Source organism: Trichosurus vulpecula, chromosome 2, assembly GCF_011100635.1.
Source record: "Trichosurus vulpecula isolate mTriVul1 chromosome 2, mTriVul1.pri, whole genome shotgun sequence".
In the NCBI taxonomy this organism is placed as follows: Eukaryota; Metazoa; Chordata; class Mammalia; order Diprotodontia; family Phalangeridae; genus Trichosurus; species Trichosurus vulpecula.
In genome coordinates, this window is record NC_050574.1 from 93,151,814 (window position 1) to 93,174,854 (window position 23,041).

Genomic DNA, 23,041 nt, shown 5'->3' on the forward strand with positions numbered 1-23,041 from the left:
CCCTTTCCTTCTAATACAGCACCGTCAAAGGTAAAGAGAGTGAACTTTCATTGCTCCAGTAAAGGTATACTGTATATCTCGGACAGTTTGAATGCCCCAAAGAGTTAAATGATTAGGATCCTAAAGCACCATAGAAAGGCTACATGAAATAGCACATAGCCAGTCTTTGAGTCAGGAAGACCATAGTCCAACTCCAGTCTCTCACACATACTAGGAAGGAATTAAAAAGTCTCATGGCTCCAGGCAATTCATTAAGACTTTAAGTTATTACTGAATAACCAACCTGAACCAGTGGAGGGAATTCCATTACCAGGGAGTTCCCTACACGGATAAAATCACAGATTTAGATATGAAAGAGAAGAGAGAAGAACAAGGAGGAGGAGGAGAGGAAAAGAGGAAGAAGAAGAGAGGAGGAGGAAAGGGAGGATGAAAGGGAGGAGAAGAGAGAGGAGAGAACAAGAGGGGGAGGAAGAGAGAACTGAAGGAATAGGGGAAGAGAGAAAGATAATTTGTTTTTGTTTCCATAAAGGGTAGTGAGTTTATGGAACAAGACCAATGATCTGGAGTAGTTGTGATCATGAACAAGAATTGTCAGGCATTAGAGAAGAAGGTATAGGTTGTATCTAGGAAATATCTGGAAATTTGAGATTTTTTCTTATTCTTTCACTTTTTGTAACCAACAATTTAATTAAATTTACGTTTGTTAATATTCACAAGGTATTGTGCTAGGTGTTGGGTATGGAGAGATAAAAGGCTGCTTAAATGGGCCTACATGCTCTTAGAGGGTCCAGTAAAACATAGCTCTGATTAAGGAAATACTGAGTATGTAGAAATAATACAAAATAATCTTAAAAGTAATTTAGTGGGGCAGCTAGGTGGCACAGTGAGTAGAGCACCAGCCCTAGAGTCAGGAGGACCTGAGTTCAAATCCAGCCCCAGGCACTTGACACACTTACTAGCTGTGTGACCTTGGGCAAGTCACTTAACCCCAGTTGTCCTGTCTTCTACCCTCTAAAACAAAAAAAAAGTAATTCAGTGCTAACAACTGAGAGAATCAAGAAAATTCTTAGGAATTGGTGCCTGGGCTGTGCCTTGAAGAAAGAATTAATAAAGGATTATCCATTGCCTATTTTTGCAGTCTGATCTATAAGCCTTTAGTATGCCCCAGCCTTGTGACAAATTTACTGAGATTAGTTGTGTTCTCTTCCCACCATTAAATGTATTTGCATCCAATCTTCTCTTCCATGATTTCATTCTATTCTTCCTACTTTGAAGAACATTCTTCTTGGGGGAAAACAAATCAAGAGTTGAATAGTCCTGCTTTCTGTATAGCACCTGTTATCATTATCCAATTCTCTCTTACCTCAACTTTAAGAAAGTCTTTTGGTTTTCTATAGTATTCATAATTCTGAGCTTAAGTGCTCTTGACACTATGCTCCCAGCCCCGGGATATTTTTGTATAAAGCCTCATTTGCCTATGGGTCTGCTTCAAATCTAATATAAAACTCCAACCATTCCATAGATCTTCTTCCTTTCATACTCTGTTTCATTCTCAGTCAACCTCCTGATAATTATTATGATTCCTCTTTTCCTTGTTTTCTCTTTTGTTTTCTCCTTAAGAAATACCTTCTCTATTCTTTCTTTCCTTTAAACAATTTCTTAATTTACCTTCTCTCTCTCCTACTTCCCACTCCTCATTAAAAAAAAGAAAAACACAATCCTTGCAACAAATATTCGTATTCAAATGAAACAAGTTCCCACATTGGCCATGACCAAAAAAATATGTCTCATTCTTTACCTAAGTCTATCACTTCTCTGTCAGGAGGTAGGTGCCATGTTTCATCATGAGTCCTCTTGAATCATAATTGGATATTGTATTGATTAGAGTTCTTATCTTTCAGAGATATTTGTCTTTACAATATTGGTGTTTCTGAATAAATTTTTTCCTGGTTCTGTTCATTTCACTCTTCTTTAGTTCATACATGTCTTCCCAGGTTTCTCTTAACCCTTCATTATTTCTTCAGCACATTGGTATTCCATTACTAATATACCATAATTCTTCAGCCCTTTCCTAATTGATGGGCACCTTTTTATCTTCCAGTTCTAAGCCAACACAAAAAGAATTGCTATATTTTTTTGTATGAGTCTTTTTGCTTCTTTCTTTGATCACTTTGGAGTATAGACTTAGCAGTGGTACCACTGTTTAGTGATGTGTTATGCACAGCTCAGCAACTTCTTCCACTCTTTCAAAGGAAATGATTCATTATTTCTAATAAAATGGAAAAATAGAGCTTCATGAGGACAATATAAAGCACTCTGAGTGTGATATTGGAAGAGTCTTGAGTTTGAATTATATCTCTGAGTCTTACTAGTTCTGTGACCATGGTAAAATCATTGTCTTTCTTTGAGCCTTAGTTTCTTCTTCAGTAAAGTGGGAGTAATGTGCATATAGTACTTTGCTAACATGTTGTTATTAGTATCAAAATGAGATAATGTACAGAAAGTACAAAGCAAGCCTTAAAGCACTTCATAAATGTCACTTACTATTTTTCTCCTTACCTGGTCTCCTCCTCTTGTAGAAAAACAATATTGAATCTTGGATATACAAATAATAATAGTTGGAATTTATGTGATGCTTCAAGGTTAAAAACACAACTTACTTATTTTAACTAGTTTAATCTTCCAACTAGTCCTATGAGACTGGTACATCACATATTATTATCCCCATTTTATAGAGGAATAAACTGAGGCACAGAAAGATTGTGACCTGCCTGTAGTTATACAATTGGTGGCTGTTTGATTCAAACGAAGGTCTTTCCTGACTCTAACTCAAACACTTTACCCACTACAATGTACTGTATTTTTATCCAACTATTACTTGGCATTGGCAGAAACAGAAACATAATAGACACTCAGTAGTGAGGTGGTACACTGGATAGAGTGTCAGCCCTGGAGACAGGAAGACTCATCTTCCTGAGTTCAAATCTGACCTCAGACACTTACTAGCTGTGTGACCCTGGGCAAGTCGCTTACCCCTATTTGCCTCAGGTTCCTCATCTGTAAAATGAGCGGGAGAAGAAACTGGCAAACCATTCCAGTATCTTTGCCAAGAAAAGCCCAAATGGAGTAACAAAGAGTTGGACACAACTGAAAAACAATTGAGACACAGTAACAAAAACTCAACAGCTGATTTCCCTGATGTTCTCCACAATGCAAGTTCCTCAGTCCTCAGTTATTCATACTAGGGGCTCTTATGGTTCACTGTCATGGCAGAAATGCTTAGTTGTTAGCACCTCCTAATAGAGCTTTCCCATGTTTTTCCCATTATCTATCACTAACTTGCCTTTGATTCATATGCCAAAGCCCTAATGGAAACTGTTCTAGATGTTGTGAAGGCTTTGACCTAAATTCCATCTTAAAGTTCTTTCTCACCTGTTCTATTCTTTTCTTCCTTCTCCCTGCTCACTAGATGGAAGATACTGATCTCTATCTTTCTGCCTTCTTTTCCTTTATTTTTGCTAGCTACTGCAACCACCTTACGTAAGAGCTTTTGTGACTTTTTTTCATAGCACATAGCTAGCTTGCCAGTCTGTCTTTGATCCATAATGAGCAGATTCCTGCCAAAGCTCTAATGAAAAAAGAAGTTGTGCTTAGCTGTTGCCTGTGAGATCTTAAGTGGAGATTTAACCTCTGAATACATCTTGCTTCTTTTCTTGTCTTCTGTATCCTACTCACCGATCTGATTCCAGACACCTACATCATTTTATTACTTCATTACCTTCACATCTTTGATGCATGTGAATGACAATGTGATAATAACTTGAGGAGGGTAGGAAAGTTGAAGAAAGGTTATGTGTGAATTTGCGTCTTAGCTAGACCTGACTGAGCATGTGTCTTAACTAGACCTGACTTGAGCATGTGTGTAGATAGAAGGGACCTAGTTATAGGGGGAAAAAATGAAGGAGTAAGAGTAGGGTTAATCAATGGAGTTAGTTTTAGAGGAGAAGGGAGAGGTTGGGGTTCAAGGGTATGATATTAATACTAGGTGAGAAGAGACTTACTTATCCTTTTAAAGAGTACATTATTTGAAGTTTACAATTCACCTCAAAGCTAAAGAATATCCCTTAATTCAACCATACTACATAATTTATTGTCAAAATAGATATACTTAAATACACAATGCTCAAATTTTTCAAGTGGTAGGAAACTGGAGTGTGAAATGCCACCCATGCTGTCAGACATTGTTGCTTTGTCAATTGGTTTTGCTTGACTGTGTTTGACACTAGAGAAGAGTCAAGGGTTCAATGGGGAAGATATAGTAGGAACATGAATCATGTGTCTGCAGCTGGATTGTTTTTAATAAATGAATATACTTATAGAAATGGATCAAATTCAGAAGATTTCAGGAGGTAATTGGGGTTTGATCTAAAATCAATTTATTGATCTGCATAATGTTTTGTTTCAGTTGTATATTAGCTGTTCATCTTGGGCCAGTCGCATTCTCAATATATGTCCTACTTTTCTGGTCTTACATGGACAATTTAAACATTTCTCTAGTATTCATTAAATAGTAAAAGAATAAAAGAAGATCTCCAATGTATTGATACATCCTTCATGGAGAGTTTATGGAAATACAAAGACAAAAATAATCTAGGAAAACAGGGCATACATGGAATGTAATTTTCACTTGGAAAGGAAATTCTCATACCTTTAAGATTACAGATCCATTGAAATGTGGATGAACCATACAAGAAGACCCAAAAGCATTTTTTATTCCTGTCATAAGAAACTATCCATATAATAATATATTGTCACAGCTGAAAGGGATCTTGTTGCCACTGTGATAGTAGTAGTGGTATCAGTTATTTTCAAATCCAACCATACCTAAGCATGAAATCTTTTTATAATACTGTCAAGTAGTCAGTCTCTGCTTGAGCACCTTCAATAGCTGGATATTCCTTACTGAGGAAGCCCATTCTATTTTATAACAACTCTAAGTTTTAGGGAGTTATTCTTTATATTAAGTTACTATCTGCCTGTGTAATAACCTTTACATAATAGCCCTTTGGATACTTGTCCCCCGCTAAGAATTCTCTTCTTCAGGTTAATTATTCTACTTCCTTCAATAATCTTCATGTGGCATGGTCTCTAAACTTTTCACTATCCTGGTCACTGTGTTCTGGAGATGCTCAAAATTATTGTAAAATGCATTGCCCAGCAGTTCACATAATATTCCAGACCTAGTTTGATCTCACCTTTCTCTATCACCTCTCTCATTCTGGAAATTATGGTTTTTTCAGCATATCATAAAATCATATTAGCTTTTCTAGTTGCCATGTCATGTTGCTGGTTCGTTCACATCAAGCTTGAAGTCTACTGAATCTTCTAGGTATTTTTATATGAATTGCTATCTATCTTGTTCAGCATTTGTGATCTCTACTATCAAAATCCATCTTCAACATTGCATTTATATCTTAATAGATTCTCATTTATCATATTAAGCACCTTGTTGTAGACAGTAAAAGCATTTTTATCTCAAATTTGTCATTCAACATATAACTTCCAACTTTGTTCTATCCACAAATTTGACAAGCATGCATCTATATTGTCCTCCAGGCTATTGATAAGTATATTGAATAGGAGACCAAGAATTAATTCCTTAAAAACTGCACTAGACAGGTCTTTCCAAGTTGATATTAAACCATGAATGACTACCAAATCAATTTAACTAAATTATAACCCATTTTATATCTTTCCATTATATTCACAAGGTAACTCTATAGAATGCTTTGGTGAAATCCAAATATACTATGTCTATCGTATTCCCTTAATCTATAAGCCTAGTCTGCAGACTAGTTTTTCCTTTTTTAAATGAACAAGTGAATAAAAGTATGGATTATGCTCCTGAAAATGCAAAAATTAGCTGAAATCCAAGACAATAATTTAGTTTAGAACACTATCCCCAGCACTAATAATAATTTAAATAATTTGATGATTAATAGTAAGAGTTTCCTTCATTTAAGTTATTTTATTCTATTCACTTTTCCATGATGAAATACAAAGCAGTGGAGCCAGGATAAGATTTGGGGATCAGGATGGAAAGGGAGCTGATTAAGGCAGATACTGAATTAATAAGTAGGATTTCTTCCCCTATTGAACCAAACTAGTTGGTCCCTTAGCCCAAAAACCTAATTTATACAATAATGTGGTTTGCAAAGATGGTGAGAGGGAAAAAAGATTAGTGTGTTCCTTTATTGAACACATTGGATCAAACGCAATGTTTTTCCTCCAAAAATGATTTTAAGAACTTTTCAGAAAAACTCGGATATACTGTGGTTATGGAGCTGGTCAAAATAAGAATCCTCTGTGTTAGTTACACTCTCCAGTCTCTTTATCTTCACCTTTGTCTGCTTGCATTGAAGTGAGAAATGCCAGGAATTTATTGGCTTGCATTTAAAGTCTAACTCGACTAAGGTTAATAAGATAACACCTTCATCTATACACACACACTCACATGCCCTGGCATCCAGAAGTGCAGGAACAGCTCTGGTTGAAAGGTCCAGAAGTAGGGAAATATGTTTCCAGCAGATTTATCACCCATTGGACCAAAATATGCAAACAAAATCCCCAAGTTTGGTTTCATATACTGTAAGAATTTTCAAGAAAGACTATTTGCTAGTTGTGCTGCACAAAATATGAACAAAACAAATTAGCTTTCTTTTATTCAGAGTTATTTATTTGGTCCAAATAAATGACATGGTGTGTGTGTGTGTGTGTGTGTGTGTGTGTGTGTGTGTTTCTCCTCATAAACCAATGGCACTAGGGAACAAGCTTCAATTAAAATCATATCCTCTGAAGCATGAAAATCAGGCTCACAATGGCCTTGTGTTTTAAGAAGCAAAGGCTCAAGCTCCATGCCTCTTTTGGCCTGGGGCCACTCTGCTTTATTGGAAATCACAATTGATAAAGAGCAGCAGAATACAACAAGTCACTGGCATTCTTAACTCACAATATGTGTATAGTCAACCACTTTGTCAGTTGGCTATAAAGTGAGCCTGAAGTAGCAAAAATCTCATATTCTATCTCCCCCAAATCATCTTTTTATTATGAATCAGGTAGTGAAATGACTTTCCATGGGTACTTATGCCTCAAATTCCAGCTATCTGTGTCATAAGTGTGTGTAGTTAGTCACAAAGTTGAAAAAAAAAAACAGGCAGAGATAGGTCAGTACAAATCTGTCACCACTACTGGGAAAAGTAGATATGAATTCTGTTCTCCCCAATTCTAAGCGGCCCTAAGGAGCTCCAGTGAGACAAAGTCATTCTTATTTGTGAACCCAGATTTTGTACAGAGGAAACAAAGCACCCCACAATCCCAGATAGATTTCTGAACCAGGATCCCTGGATATAGTGACCCATCCAACTATGTTAATCTTAATGATTCATTCCCAGGATCAGGGTTGATACTGAATTCTCAGGATCAAGAATGATACAGAGTCAGGTTTCAGGACAATATGCTTAGACTTCGGTAAGTCATGAGTTGAACAACTGGATCTGCCATCCAAAATAAAGCCCTATCCCAGAGGAAATAAACCAGTCAAACACAGATATTCAGCATCGTATAACAATATCATTTTCAGTACAACTCTAACGAAAATTAGCTGGCCTGTAGGTAAATCAATGGAATTCACTTGTAACTTTGGAGTTTTGGGGAAAGACTAATACCTATACTTTAGGCTAATGATCTTTTATGAGACTTTAGAAGTTGTTGTTTCAGGAAGCATGAAAGATAACTTAAAGTTCATACAAATCCATATAAGTCCTGTTCTGATAGGATTGTAGGGGAAGAAAAAAATGTGATGTAAGACTGACTAATGTTGGATGTACCCAGAGTTCATAATTCAAGTTAATTTTCACTATCTCTATAAAGCTGCGGATTTGAAGAGAAAATAAAAATAACATGATTGGATTCCATTTCTTTCTCACCAGAGCCAACTTTTTACTTTGGTGCTGCTGAATACTCCGTAGATGAGAGTGCTGGATTTGTTGAAGTACACATCTGGAGAACTGGTACTGATCTCTCAAGGTTTTCTAGTGTCATGGTGAGATCTCGAAAAAGTGAGCCCCCTTCTGCTGATGGTGAGTCATTTCTTATGCTAGTTGTCATTTATTTCTTAAGGTTTCTGATAAATCTGGGGCTTTCAATGTGGTATTATTACATTTAATTCAAAAACTAACCCTCATTCTGCCACTTACTACTTGTGACCTTGGTCAAGTCATAATTTGTCTAGACCTTTTTCCTCATTTGTAAAATGAAGGCATGGACTAAATGACTAAATGACCTCTGAGGTCATCTGACTCTAAATTAATGATTCCATGGTCCACAAAATGAATTCAATTCAACAAATAAACTCCCTTTTGCTCTTTATTAAAGACATTTTCTAGGTATTTTGAAGATGAACCTTATCTGTATCTCTGAAGAGCAGCATGAAGAAAGAACCTTGTAGAACTTTAAGTGCTGTATAAATTTGAATAATTAAAGTAACAAAATATTACAGCTGACTTGCTTAAAACCATATTTTTGTCACTATTAAGTTTTTGTCACTATTAAGGAGTCACAATGCATTACATGAGCCTTAGACTAAATTACAAGGTTATAACTCAGTAATCTTTTTCATCCAAGAGTCAGAAATGTACAAAACAATTAAGTTGTGTATGTGTTACTTGATTCTTTTTTTAAAATAGAAAAACAAAAAAACTGTTCATCCTCTTTTTTAACATTTTCTATCACATTCCATTTGATGAATGTACCTAAATGTCTTAATTGTTTGGTTTCAATTATATGTTATGATTAATTAAGGAAGTCAGATTTTCACAAGTTCAGTGAATAGATAAGCACAATCACATGGCTTAAGCTTGTGAAAGATCAAGAGGGGCTCTCCAAAATGGAATCCTGGCAAATCTATCATGAATGATTCTGAGGGCAGGGTATTGAAATGATTCAATGTGACTCTGCAGAAAGATCTCTGATGAGTTCACATTCAAAAAGAACATGTACAAAAGATGGAAGTGATGGATATAAAAAGAGTGGCACAGTTCTATGAGAAAATGTTCAGAAAGGCTAAAGTCTAGAATGAGCTAAAGGTTGGACAAAATGCAAAGGACAACAAAAAGCCCTTTTCAAGCTGTTTGTCAAGAAGAATAAGGAAGGGCGTATTCTTGGCTTAGGGAAGAGGATGTGATGTGACTTTTTTGTTGTTCATTGATGCTTTATTAGAAATGTAATATTAAACATTCATGAAACCAATTGCTTTGCAGCTATTTAAAACTGAATAAATTAGTTTCAACATATAATATGTCCATAACAACGTGTCATTCATTCTTCAGTCTCCCTCAGCCTCCTTTGTCTTTCCATTAACTCCAATTATCTTTTCCTTTCACATAGGAATAGTGTTCTGGTCTGGCTTGGGGTGTGGGGTGGGCAGGAAGTAAGGCTTTAATTCAATTTAATTCCATTTACTTCAATAGGAATCTATTATGTGCCTACTTTGTGCCACTCCTAACTTAAGGGCTATGTGACCCTGGTTGAGGCATTTCAACGTCACAATGCTCTAAACAACTCTCTAAGACAAGAACTTGAAGATAAAGTGCTATTTTGCTTTGATTGAAGGTTTCCTTCCCTAGGAGTTCCCTATACCAGTGAAATCATGGGCTCAGTCCCTATCCCTACCCCAACTTTGTATCAGGCACTGTGGTACGTGCTGAGGACACAAAGTCAGAAACCAAATAGTTCCTGTCCAGAGACCTTAGACTCTATAGATTGTTTCTTAAAGGTCTCTCAAGATTTCTTAATGTTCCAGGTGTTGGTCCATCCTAATCATATTGGACTATTCAATGAGCCACTGGAGTTTCTTAAGCAGGAGAGTAATATAAGGAGATCTCTGCTTTAGGAATATTCATTGATGAGTTTTGTAGAAGAGGAAATGGAATGGGGAAAGACTGAATGCTGGAAGAACCATTAGAAGGTTATTTCAATACATTAGTACCTGACTGTAGACCAAGCGAGAAGTGATAAGAACCTGAACTAGGGTGTTAATTGAGGAAATGGGGAAAAAGAGATAGATGGAGGGAAAGAGATAGATGCAAGAAATATGTGGGGGCTGGGAGAGGGTGGAAGTGACAAGATTTAGCTACCAAATTGATGTAAAAGGTGAGAAAGGAAAAAAAGTTAAAAAGACTCCAAAGCTGTAAACTTGGGTGACTGGAAGGATGGTAGTTTCTTTTGTCACTCTTTAATCAGTTAATCTTTTATTTCCCCTATAGCTGGAACCGACTATGTGGGAATCAGTCGTAATTTAGATTTCCCACCTGGAGTTAACTTGCAAACTCTCCGAGTCATTATTCTGGATGATCGAGGACAACCAACCTTAGAAGGAGTTGAGAAATTTGAATTAGTATTACGTATGCCTATGAATGCTGCCCTTGGAGAACCCAACAAAGCCACAATTTTTATTAATGATTCAACCTCTGATTGTAAGTATCTATCATGTTCATGTTATTCATAATTTTTAAAGTGCAATATGGCTATTTGACCATTTCTAAACTGACATTTGAACTGGGTTCATCTTTTCCACAGGTAATTCTCATAGAATTTCGCAGTTTCTAAAGCAACTTTTAATCTTTGTCTCAAATGAGTAATTATAATGGGATTGGACACTAATTGTTATTATCTCTGTTATTCTGACAATTTAAAAAATTTAATTCAGTTCAACATTTATCATGCTGCTTCCATGTGCAAGACATTATGCTTTTATTATCTTGAATTCTCATGTTACTTTTATTTTCTTTCAGTTGAAACAATGCAAATGCCATGTAAAATAATACACGATCACTTTTTGTCAGTTTTGCTTAATGTGATCACTATCCAGGAGTGTGCAGTGGCCACTCATGGGTAAATTGCTAAATTTTCTATGTAAGCACTTAAACCTCAGAAATCGGCAAATACTACAAATCAGGGCTTGATTTATTCATTTGTTGATTGTCTATATTTTAAAAAATTATTGGAAAATATAAATAATGAGATTAAATTTTAAAACATATTGAGCACACATTATTTTTTTAATCTAGATAGCCAGTTGTTGAACATTTACCAGCATGCCTCTGACCATTTTTCAGTCTTACAAGAAATTGCACATACTTCCGCTATACATTGTTTCACTGTGTAGATATACCTCAAACCTTCTGTGACCTGAATTCTTTGGAAAGAACTAATTATCTTCTTTGATACCATTAACTTTTTGAAAGTTTACTTTATTCACCTTTTAGATATCTTCAAGTGAAAAAGATGATAAAATAGGTTAAAATTAAATATATTCTGAGCAATTTCATCCAAAACATAGTTGTCAAACCATTCTGATTTTTTGTTTCTCTTATTCCTAGTACCTAAGATGCAATTTAAAGAACGTGTGTACATTGGTAATGAAAATGATGGCCAGATTGTTGCCATGATTTATAGGAGTGGGGATATCCAACATGGGTCTTCAGTGAGATGCTATACTCGCCAAGGATCTGCACAAGTAATGATGGACTTTGAAGAACGCCCAAACACTGACAGTTCCATTATCACATTCCTTCCTGGTAAGTTAGGACTCAGATTTTGGGTTGTAGAACATTGCATATAATGTCAGGTGCTTTTTTAAAGGATGTATTGAATGATTTGGCTGATTTTTCCCTCTTATTCTACTTTCTCTTTTTTAAAAAAAGTTATTGTAAAGCATAGCTTTCTGGTAGAAAAGGAGGGACATGGGGATATCTATATTACAGAAAAATAAAAGGTAACAATAAAAATCTATTTTAAATACATTAAAATGACAAGGAGTAATCATTTATTACTCTTACTGAGAAGGTTTTCATTTTCACAAAACTTTTTTTTTCTGTGTTCAAGATCTAAGTACCATTGATTGTGGTTAACATTGATTAATAACAAATTTATTCTTTCTAAAAAGGAAACACATTTCTAAAAATTTTAAATTCAACAAATTTTCTCAGTCCCATTTCCATGACAATAGATATGAAATGACTTTTAATTCCTTCAATTTGTTTTTTTTCTTTCATTGGTTAATGTACTATTGAAGATTTTATTCTTAAATAACAACAACAATTTGGACCAAAATCAAAAAACTGGAATAAGAAATCAATCCTGGTTAACCTTTGTATGTCAATAGAGAACACTGTGTATTGGATTAAAGAGATATGGACATAAATGGAAAATCTCTATGGAATTTGGAAAATATATGCAGTTTTCTAAAAATATGTCTTACAGTTATGATTGCAGGTATTTTTCAGAGTCTTATAAGAAATTGCACATACTACCGCTATATATTTTTTCACTGTGTAAATATGCCTCATGATTAGGTTGTATGATAATGATGTCAGCTTCTTGCATTCTCATTCCAGGTGAGACTGAGAAGCCCTGCATCCTTGCACTGATGGATGATGTGATCTATGAAGAAGAAGAGGAACTACGTCTAGTTCTTGGCACTCCCCAAAGTGAATCCCCTTTCGGAGCTTCAGTTGGTGAACAAAATGAAACTTTGATAAAGATCCGAGATGATGCTGACCGTAAGAAGATAGTTTCTCAATTCTAACATGAACTAAGCATGGAGATTATGACCAATCTAATCACTTTGACTTTATTTTTCAAAATTTCAGGGACAATTATTAAGCTTGGAGAAACCAAATTTAGTGTCCGTGAACCAAAAGGACCAAGTCAGTCGGTCATTGTGAAAATTCCTGTGCTTCGTCAGGGAGACACTTCAAAGGTTTCCATCGTGAGAGTGCACACAAAGGATGGCTCTGCTGTCTCAGGAGAAGACTATCACCCTGTGTCAGAAGGTAAGCAGGAGCCATACTTTAAGTTGATTTAGTGTTTTATTGATTACTGTGCTGGTCAATGCATTTGAAAAGGAAAAAAAAGAAAAGAGCTATTCACATAGATATATAGATATTTACATTGTTGCAGTGGATGTCCATCAATTGGGGAATGACTCAATTGCAGAATGTTAATATAGTGTAATATTACCATGCTGGACAAAACAATGAATGTGACGAATAGAGAGAAGCATGGAAAGGCTTAAATGAAGTGAGACAATCTGAAGTAAGAAAACCAGGAAAACAATATAAACAAAGACTGCAACAACATAAATTGAACAAACATGAACAACAGAACAATCAAAACTGAATGTTGGGAAGCTACAATGAAGTTTGATCCCAAAGACAAGTTTGAAAAGCCACCTCACTTTGCTTTTTTGCAGAGATGGGACACCATGGGTGTGGAACATTGCATATAATGACAGATTTTTTCACTACATTGGTTAATTTTGCAGAACTATATTTTCCTCTTTTTTTATTCTTTGTTATAAGGGATAGTTCTCTGGGACAGGAAGGGAAGAGAGAGTGAAGTATGTAAGAACAAAAGATTAAATTATTTTAAAAATGTGAAAGAACATGAGACATACATGTAATGATAGATTTGCAAACAAAAATAAAAGGAAAAAAGAAACCCTTAAATTTAACATTATTGTACCCAGAAAAAACAAAATATTAAGATGCATTGACTAAATATTTATAGGAAAAGTTTCCATTTCATGAAAGTTGATAGAAAAAAAACAAGATTTTTACAGTTATATGTACAACAAAAAAGTGCTATTTTTCAATAGCGAAAAAATTTGGCAGGGAGGGGAGGTAGATAGAAAAATGTATGCCTTAAATCATCTACCCAAAGTGATTATTCATTGTATCTTGATAATTGGCCTACCTTTTCAAAAGGCAAATACTAAATACAGTCATCTACTTTTAATCAGTACTCTATTTTTATCAACATACCACGCCATGTCTACCAGGATATGTCCAGTAACGAGTCTAAGCAAAAACTCAGCTACATTCCTATCTGTAGAAGAAAAAAAGCAATAAGTAAAAATATTTTAAAATACAATCAGGATCATAGGGTCTAGAGCTAAAAGGTACCTTATAAACCATCAGTCCAATCTCCTGATTTTACAGATGAGGCAACTAAAACCCAGGGCAGGAAAGTGAAACTTTCCCAAGGTCATGCAACTAACTAGTAAACAGCAAAATGAGACTCTAAACCAAGGTCTTTTGATTTCAAATCCAGCCTTCTTTCCATCATGGCCTACTATGTCTAATCACTAGATTTTCAAAGAGACAGATTTTCCAACAATCAATCTAAGCTGAATCTAAATTTAGAACAATCTAAAGTATGAGTTGAAATGAAAACAAAAACTAAAAATTCATTTAAAGTTTTTTTTTCTCTCCCTAGAGGAAAAACACCCTCTGAACTAGTGACAAAAATCAATTCAGTTGATTCAATCAATTTAATTTATACCTAGTCACATTAACTTGTACTTAGTATTCTAGAGTGGAACAAGAACTGTATTTAAAACCAGAGGTTCTGAGTTCAAGTTCTAGCTAAAATACAGTATCTATATGATTTTGGAGAGTTTACTTCACCTCTCTTGGCCTCCTGTCTAAAATGAGGAGGTTGGGGGCAGCTAGGTGGCACAGTAAGTAGAGCACGGGCCCTGGAGTCAGGAGGACCTGAGTTCAAATCCGGCCTCAGACACTTGACACATGTACTAGCTGTGTGACCTTGGCCAAGTCACTTAACCCCAATTGCCCTGCCAAAACAACAACAAAAAAAAAAACAGGAAGAAAAAAAAATAAAATGAGGAGGCTGGACTAGCAGGCCTCTCCAGCTCTAAATCTTGACCTCTGATTTTATCATGCTGTGTTCTTAGGGTATGCCTGATGTTGACTAGTAGCAGCCATGTAGGAAATGAGTAAGGAGAATAAAAATCCTGTTTACCTTTTTTCTTAAGCCACAAAAACTATAAATAAATTGCTGTATAGACTCCAGATTTAAATCTGTCTTTTTGTATTTATAGAAATTGAATTTAAGGAGGGTGAAACCCAGCACATTGTTGAGATTGAAGTGCTCTTCGATGGAGTCAGAGAGATGAGGGAAGCCTTCACTGTTCACCTGAAGCCCGATGAAAACATGGTGGCAGAGACACAGGTAAGTGAGCAATCCTCATGTGTACAAGTACTCCAATGGTCACCATGTAACATAGGTTCATTCTAAATCTACAGCTACTAAATTCCTCCAGAGCTCGTAGATATCTGAGGTAGGACTTGAGCCCAGCTCTTCCTGACTCCAAGTCCAATCTCTATCCACCTATATAAGAGGCTATGTTGCCTCTTGGCCCTGTGCCATCAGAGCACAGCCTCTGTTAGGTCTTATCAGACCAGAAAGGCTTCAAATATGGACCTGTTATTTCCTAGCTAACTTCAGAAAGTCATCTTACATGAAGTCTGGCCAGTAGGAGATAAATGTTGTTGGCCACACCAATGCATCAAACCATCTGCTAAGATGTGGAGAGACTGCATTCTGCATTAGATCAAGGGGTATCTACATAGATGAAATCACAGCTCTCATAAAGTACTGAAGTTTCCTTCCTGAACACATACAATGATTTTGAACCCATGAAACAGATTCTTTACTGATGTATCTCTTAGTCTATGTTTCCTCACCTGTAAAATGGGGGTAATCATAATGCCTACTTCCCAGGGTCATTGTTAGGTTTAAATGACATAATATTTCTAAGATGCTTATTAGAGTGCCTTGTGTTTAGTAGAAGTTTAATAGTTGCTTGTTTCCTTCTTTCATTTCTTTGTAAGAATAGAGACTGGATCTGTGCCTTCCCTGAATTAGGGAACTCCCACATGAAGAAAATTTGTCTAACTAATGCAAGTTGACATCTTCTCTGCCACTAGTCACTGTGTGACCTTGGGCAAGACATTTAACCTCTATCTGGCTCAGTTAGGAATTAATAATAGTGCCTAATTCACAGAATTGGCATGACAATAAAATAAGATAATATTTACATGAAGTATTTTGCAAACCTTAAAGCTCTATATAAATGCAATGTGTAAGGCCCTATGTTTGTCTCATGTATCAAATATAGACGCTCTCCAGTTTATGTCCTTCCTAAATCATTGTGCCCAGAATATTCTTATTATTAGCTTAGAATCTTGAAGAGTTGCCTAGAACACTGAGAAATTAAGTGATTTGTCCAGTGCCACAGAGCCTGCATGTCTGAGAGTTAGACCTTGAACATAGGTCTTCCTCTCTTGAAGGTCAGATATGGCTGGCCTTTATACTTTTATTAGTGTAGCCTAAAACTGCATTAGCTTTTTGGCTAAAGCTTCCTATCTTATCTTTAAAATTATCATGAGAGCTTTATCAGATACCATGGTGAAATCCAGATACACTGTCTCTAATGTTACTCTGATTCACTAATCTAGTAACTAAAGGGCAGGTAATTTGGTAAGAATCACTGTTCTCGCCCTTAAGGTATATATTTATTGTGAATGTAAATTCAAAACATAGAGGTTGTTTTTCCCCTTAAATTTTTTATGTTTCTCTTCTGTGCTATAATGTTTCTCTTTAAAAAATTGTGTTTATGTTATGTTATTTTTTTAAATTCAAGAAGTAGAGACAGATAATCACTTTCATCAATGATTTGAGAAATAAAACTTAATTGCATCAAAAGTCAACTTTTGATTAGTGTGTTTAGGGTAAAAATATTATTAATATATGGGATTTATTCTTTTTTATAGGTGACCAAAGCCATTGTGTACATAGAAGAAATGAACAGCATGGCAGATGTCACTTTCCCTTCTGTGCCTCAAGTTGTATCCCTTTTGATATATGATGATGCTTTCAGAATTAAAGACAGCCCTGGCCCAGCGCCTGGCTACCCTGTGGCTTGTATTACAGTGAGTAGGAAACTCTGGAATACAATTTGAAAGTTACTGATTTTAAGATGTCATAATAGATGATACAAACACAATGCTATACTAAGACTAAAATATAATATACTATAGTGAATAAAGGAAAGTGAGAAGATAGAATAATTTATGTTTATCTGGGTATGATTATCTTGAAATACCCAAAGGAAAATTTTAATGATATTTAATGAATGACTTGTTTCTGTTCACACACTCATTCATTCATCCATTCCTTCACTCGTTTGTTGAATGCCAACTATGAATAGATATTTCTTAAGTGCTTTGGGAATAGGAAGATGAATTAAGATAAGATCATTATCTTCAAGAACATTGCAAACTATTAAGGAATTTTTTAAAAAATGTTCATAGATAACTACAATGATCTAACTATGTGATGTGATAGTTTATTAATTATTCTATACATAATAGCCATTCAACAAATGATGGTTACTTTGGATTGAATTGAATTGAATTCAGAGGAAATGGAGATATATACCATTTCCTATATCCTTAGAATGTTTTATGAAAGAGATAGACTGTGAATATGTCTTGAAGAATTGCTAGGATTAGTGGATTGGGAGGGATGGGATTGGGGAATGGAGTAATTCTAAGCTAAGGCACCCAATCAGAGAGACAGATTTTTCAAAGCACAAATCGTGTATAGAAAATGGCAGAAATATCAAATGGAAAAACTAGGGCATTTTTATTATGTCTGCAACGTGTAAGGCACTATGTTTGTCTCACGTATCAAATATGGACACTCTCCAGTTTGTGTCCTTCCTAAATCATTGTGCCCAGAATGGAACGCAATACTCCAGATGATGTCTGACAAGGTCAGAGTACAATGGGATTATCACTTGCCTATTCCTGGAAGCTCTGCCCCTCCTAATATAACCACAATGGCATTACCTTTTTTGACTGCCATATTATACTGCTGACTCATGTTGAGCTTACAGTAGAGTACAACCATAGACCCTTTTTTCAGAACTATTATCTCTTCATGCTTCCCCATATTATATAAATGAAGATGGTTTTTGTACCCAAATATAAGAATTTACATAAATCTCTGCCAAATCTCATCTTATTAGATTCATCCCAATGTTTTATTCTATCAAGATCCTTTTGGATCCTGACTCTGCATCGACTGTGATAAAGAACTCAGTTAAGGGATTGATTCAAGCTAATTCCTCCAGTTTCCTTGATATTCATGGATAGAGTCCAGCACTAGAAGTAAAGTCTAAGAAAATGAGTTCATGATATATGTTGAATAAATTAATAAATCTGAAAAAAGTAGCTTGGGACTCATCGTGGAGGACTTTAGATCGAATTTGGTTTACAGTGTGGGTTTTTTTAAGTTTTGCTGTTTTTTAGCGGAAAAGGGTAAACTCAAAATGGTGCTGTAGGAATATTATTCTGGCAATAGTGTACAGTATACAATGAAAAGAGAACAGAACTCAGAAATATCTATTAGGTGCCCATTACATTATCCTAGGTGTGAACTTTGTGCCTGTACTAAAGTAATAGCAATGGAAAAATATATAAAAAAATAAAAATTGACCCCTAATTGGGGAAAATTTAGTGAGCTAAAGGAAGAATCAAGAGTAACTCCAAAATTTGAAGACCAGGTAAGTGGGAAATATTGGTACTATCAAGAAAAATTGGGAAAGTAAAGAAGAAAAATTGATATGTATAGGAAGAGAATGAGTTTGATATGTTGAACTGTCCAATGATAGTGTGGCATTCCCATTCAGGATGCTCATTAAAAGTCTGGCAATGTAGAATGAGGGCTAAGGAAAAAAGTCGGGGTTAGAGTCCTCTATAGAGAAATCATCAAGGAAACTGTGGGAGTAGATAAGATCATTGAGAAAGTGCATAGAAAAAGAACTTGAAAACACCAATTTCCATGTAATCATATATGATTGTCACAATAATGTTATGTCTGTTTTCCGTAGGCTTGCAACCCCAAATATTCTGACTATGAGAAGACAGGCTCTATATGCGCAAGTGAGAGTATCAATGACACTTTGACTAGATACCGATGGCTTGTCAGCGCACCCACAGGCCCTGATGGTGTGACCAGCCCTATGAAAGAAGTGGATTTTGACACCTTTTTTACCTCCTCCAAGATGATCACTTTGGACTCCATTTACTTTCAAGCTGGTTCCAGGGTACAGTGTGCAGCTCGAGCTGTGAACACCGATGGAAATGAAGGGCTGGAGCTAATGAGCCCAATTGTCACAGTGAACAGAGAGGAAGGTAGTTTCTGCCCTTATTCATTTAAAGTTGTAGTCAAATGTACATGGCATCTATATTCAGAACAGTATTGGAAAGTTCTCATTTCTAGACATCATTTCCCTCAAGCAAGTATCAGTCAGCATCATCCTACAAGCACACCTTGCTTTTTGTAACAAGGAAAAACTTTTTGTCTGTTCTAAAGATCATGATCCACCAAGTGCACTTAATTATGGTTTAATTTACACAAATTCAGTTCATGTGCACACTTTCAGGAACAAATGTACCAATAAGGTGAAGCATATTGCAATCATACATTCAGCATCTGTCATTTAGTGATAATATTTTTGGCCAATTTCACTTCTTTTCTTAAAAGAGGCAACATGATAGTGTGTTTTGGAGCAAGGAAAACCTAGGTTCAAATCCCACCTCTGACAATTACTAGCTATTTGACCTCAGAAAAATCACTTAACCCCTCAGTGTTAAAGAAACACTAAGGCAATAAGTTATGGGGAAAGTGCTGACTCTCATCAGTGGAGGGAGTTCCCTTACCTAGGAGTCCCTGTAAAAATGAAATCATAGGTCCAGTCTCTATCCCTTTTAATTAATATATATGGTTTTGAGTCTCTTTAAGGATCACACAATTGCTCTGGCGAGAATATCAAACACTGTCATTATACAAAGTGATCTGGGAATGAAATAGACATTCTAGTTACTTCTCTTTTTCACTTCCACTGTAATATTGAGCTGCTTGCTTACTGTTCTTTATTCTATCAGAACAGAAATAGGTAAGAAATTTAGTATTATCCTTCTCATATTCCAAAAGTTTGATTCTTTCCATTGAAATGAAACCATACTATGTAAGTTTGTGTTGAAGGAAAAACATGGAAACAGCTAGATGGTGCAGTACATAGAATATTTGAGTTAAAGTTCAGAAGATCTGAGTTCAAATCTTTCCTCAGACACTTAGCTGTAAAACTTTGGGCAACTCATATAATTTCTTTCAGCCTTAGTTTCCTCCTTTGTAAAATGGGGATAATAATAACATCTGCCTCACAGGATTGGTGTAAGGATCAAGTGAGATAACGTAAAGTGCTTTCAAAACCCCAGTGTGCCAAATAAATGCTAGCTATTGGGCTTATTATTATTGGAAAATTATGTCAGAATTACAGGTGCTTTGTTGGCTTTAATTATGCCCTGAGTCACTTTTACGGTTTTTAAAATATCACTCAATGTGAAGAAAACAATCTACTTTATGTCTTTGGCATCTATTTGGTAAGTTTAATGAATTTAATTTGTGAACCAGGAAGTACAGGTTTGCTTTGAACCCCTTCATATTCACACAGACGACAAAGTGCCTTTAAAGATTAAAATGCCGATTCAGCATGATCAACCCATGAGATTTTTTTTTCCTATGCATTTCCTTTATTTGTTTATACAGCCTTCCTAGCTGAACTTCATAAATTTAGAGCTGAGAAGGATTTTAGAGGACATGGAGTCCAACTCCCTTCATTTACATATAAGGAATCATGACTTGCACTGTTACAGTACTAATAAGTGTCTGAGACAGAATTCAAATTCAGTTTGAATCAGACACTGCTGATTCCAAGCACAGCCCTCTACCTACAAATCACCCAGCTGCGGCTGCCATTAGGAAGGCTTCATGACCTCAGCCACAGTATTAAATTAACTCATGTCCAAAGGTAATAGCCCCCTCTCCAAAAAAAAAAATTCTCTGGTGCCTTTAGTAGAGCACATAATATAGGTTGGATTGCTCCAGACCTATTTATTGGAGTCTCTCTTTTATTTCCTAATGATGTGCCCTGTAATGATGTAACCTGTCATTCCGTGTTTTCTCTTAAACTGGTATTAAGAGAAACTATCATTAAAAAAAAAAAACTTGAGCTCCATAGTAAAGCTATTCTTCCTCTCAACCGCACATACAAGAACATTATTTGTACTTTTCACAAAGGTCTTTGTCAGCCCCGGGTGCCAGGTGTGGTCGGTGCAGAACCTTTCTCAGCCAAATTGCGTTATACGGGCTCTGAAGATGCAGACTACACAAATCTCATCAAGCTCACTGTCACAATGCCACACATTGATGGTAGGTAAACTAATTTAGTCAAATCATGAAAATATTTTGGAAATTAGCATTTTTACTTACTATCCCAAATAACCCAAGACATAATTTACAAACTCAGGCCTTTGAAGGCCATTAACTAGCATGTCCCAAGACTGTTGTTCTGCCTGGTTTTTTTTTTTTCCTACAACAGCATTTTCTCCTCTGTACCTTTAAAATTTGCTTTCTTCTCTCTGCCTTTGAAATTCAGCAAACTGGTTGCTTCATTCAATGAAGCCACAGGCAAATGCTTTAATTCCCACCTTTGTGAAATAGGAACACATATGGTTGCTTCTGCAGTACTCAGCAACCTTTCCAAAGATTTAGCCAATACATCCATGGTTTAAAGCATTTAGAAAGCACTTTAGTATTTGATGTAGCTATCTGAGCACTCCCTTTAAACATGTGGTGGGGCTTAGTGTGCATGTCTCTAAACATTTATAATAATTAAAATGCTTTCTTAACTATAAGCCTGAATGAAAGATAGAAATAGTAGTCTAAAATTATTTCATTAATTTTGCTAATCATCTTTTATTATTATCTTATGTTTATGGATTAGAACTGAACCTGTGACAGAGACTAGTTAGGAAATTTGAATACATTACCCTAAGTACAGAAAGTACTCCCAAATCTTGAGTCTGGTCAATCAATTTACCTATTGTTATAAATATTCATGCTTTAATTTTTAAAAAAATTTAAGTTTCATTTCATTTTACAGTACATTGTCTCTTTGTGTGTGTGTGTATGAGGGAGAAAGAGGGGAAGAGAGAGGGAGGGAGGGAAAGAGAGAGAGAGAGAGAGAGAGAGAGAGAGAGAGAGAGAGAGAGAGAGAGAGAGAAAGAGAGAGAGAGAGAGAGAAAGAGAGATTAAAAGATACACACATATACACATATATGATGTAGCCGAAAGGGTCAGGAATAACGAGGGCAAAATCTGTCTGCCTCACTTAGGATGAATACTGGTTTCCTCCTACCATAAGATTATGCAAAACTTTCTGAGGAAGGGCTGGGGGTGGGGGAAGACAGATGAAGGCAAGAAGATTCTTTGTTGCCAGTATTTGCCCAATAGCAGAATGATTCCATGCTTTAGCTCTCAACCTATATATCTATGGACCTATTTGAAGGTTTAAATTGGACACAGGAAGGGCACAGAAATGAACCTCAGAAAGCAATTTGATATAGTAGAGAAAACCCCCGACTTGGAGTCTAGAGACCTAGGTTGCAGTCACAGTTCTGACACTTAGTAGCTACAGGACCTTGAATAAGTTCCTTTGTCCCTCCTAGCCTTAGTTTCATCTGTAAAATATGGATAACAAAAATACTCCCTCGTGGAGCATTTCATAAACATTAAGACATAGTTTGGTGAAGTGGAAAGAGTGTTAAATTTGGAATCAGGGGACGTGGGTTCTAATTCTAGATCCATTACTTCCTGCCTGTATGACTTTTGCCAAGTCACTTCACTTCCTTCAGGTTCAGTTTATCCATCTATAGAATGAGAGACCATGTGGCATAGTAGATAGGCATGGGTTAGGAGCCAGGAAGACCTGAGTTCAAATCCTACCTCAATTATTTACTACCTGTGTGACTCTGTTTCCTCATCTATCGGATGATAGGGTTAGAATTGGTGGGCTCTAAGGTTATTTCTAATTCTCAGTCTTTGATCCTAAGACTAGATCAGGGGTGAGGAACCTGCAGCCTCAAGGTCACATGTGGCCCTCTAGGTCCTTTAATCAAATGGCCACACTTGAGGACCTAGAGGGCCACATGTGGCCTTGAGGCCACGGGTTCCCCATCCCTGGACTAGATAAACTCAAAGGGCCCTT

At 36.0% G+C, this 23,041-nt stretch overlaps 1 protein-coding gene across 1 annotated transcript in view; it reads left to right on the plus strand.

The window, feature by feature from the left end:
- The window catches only part of FREM2 (FRAS1 related extracellular matrix 2), a 222,227-nt gene that overhangs the window by 166,241 nt on the left and 32,945 nt on the right, over positions 1–23,041 (plus strand). The window contains exons 7-15 of the mRNA XM_036746176.1: positions 7,989–8,138; positions 10,323–10,532; positions 11,439–11,636; positions 12,456–12,620; positions 12,711–12,893; positions 14,963–15,093; positions 16,698–16,856; positions 18,821–19,124; positions 21,073–21,204. Of these exons, the coding sequence (XP_036602071.1) occupies positions 7,989–8,138; positions 10,323–10,532; positions 11,439–11,636; positions 12,456–12,620; positions 12,711–12,893; positions 14,963–15,093; positions 16,698–16,856; positions 18,821–19,124; positions 21,073–21,204 (1,632 nt within the window). The remainder of the gene's footprint in view (positions 1–7,988; positions 8,139–10,322; positions 10,533–11,438; positions 11,637–12,455; positions 12,621–12,710; positions 12,894–14,962; positions 15,094–16,697; positions 16,857–18,820; positions 19,125–21,072; positions 21,205–23,041) is intronic.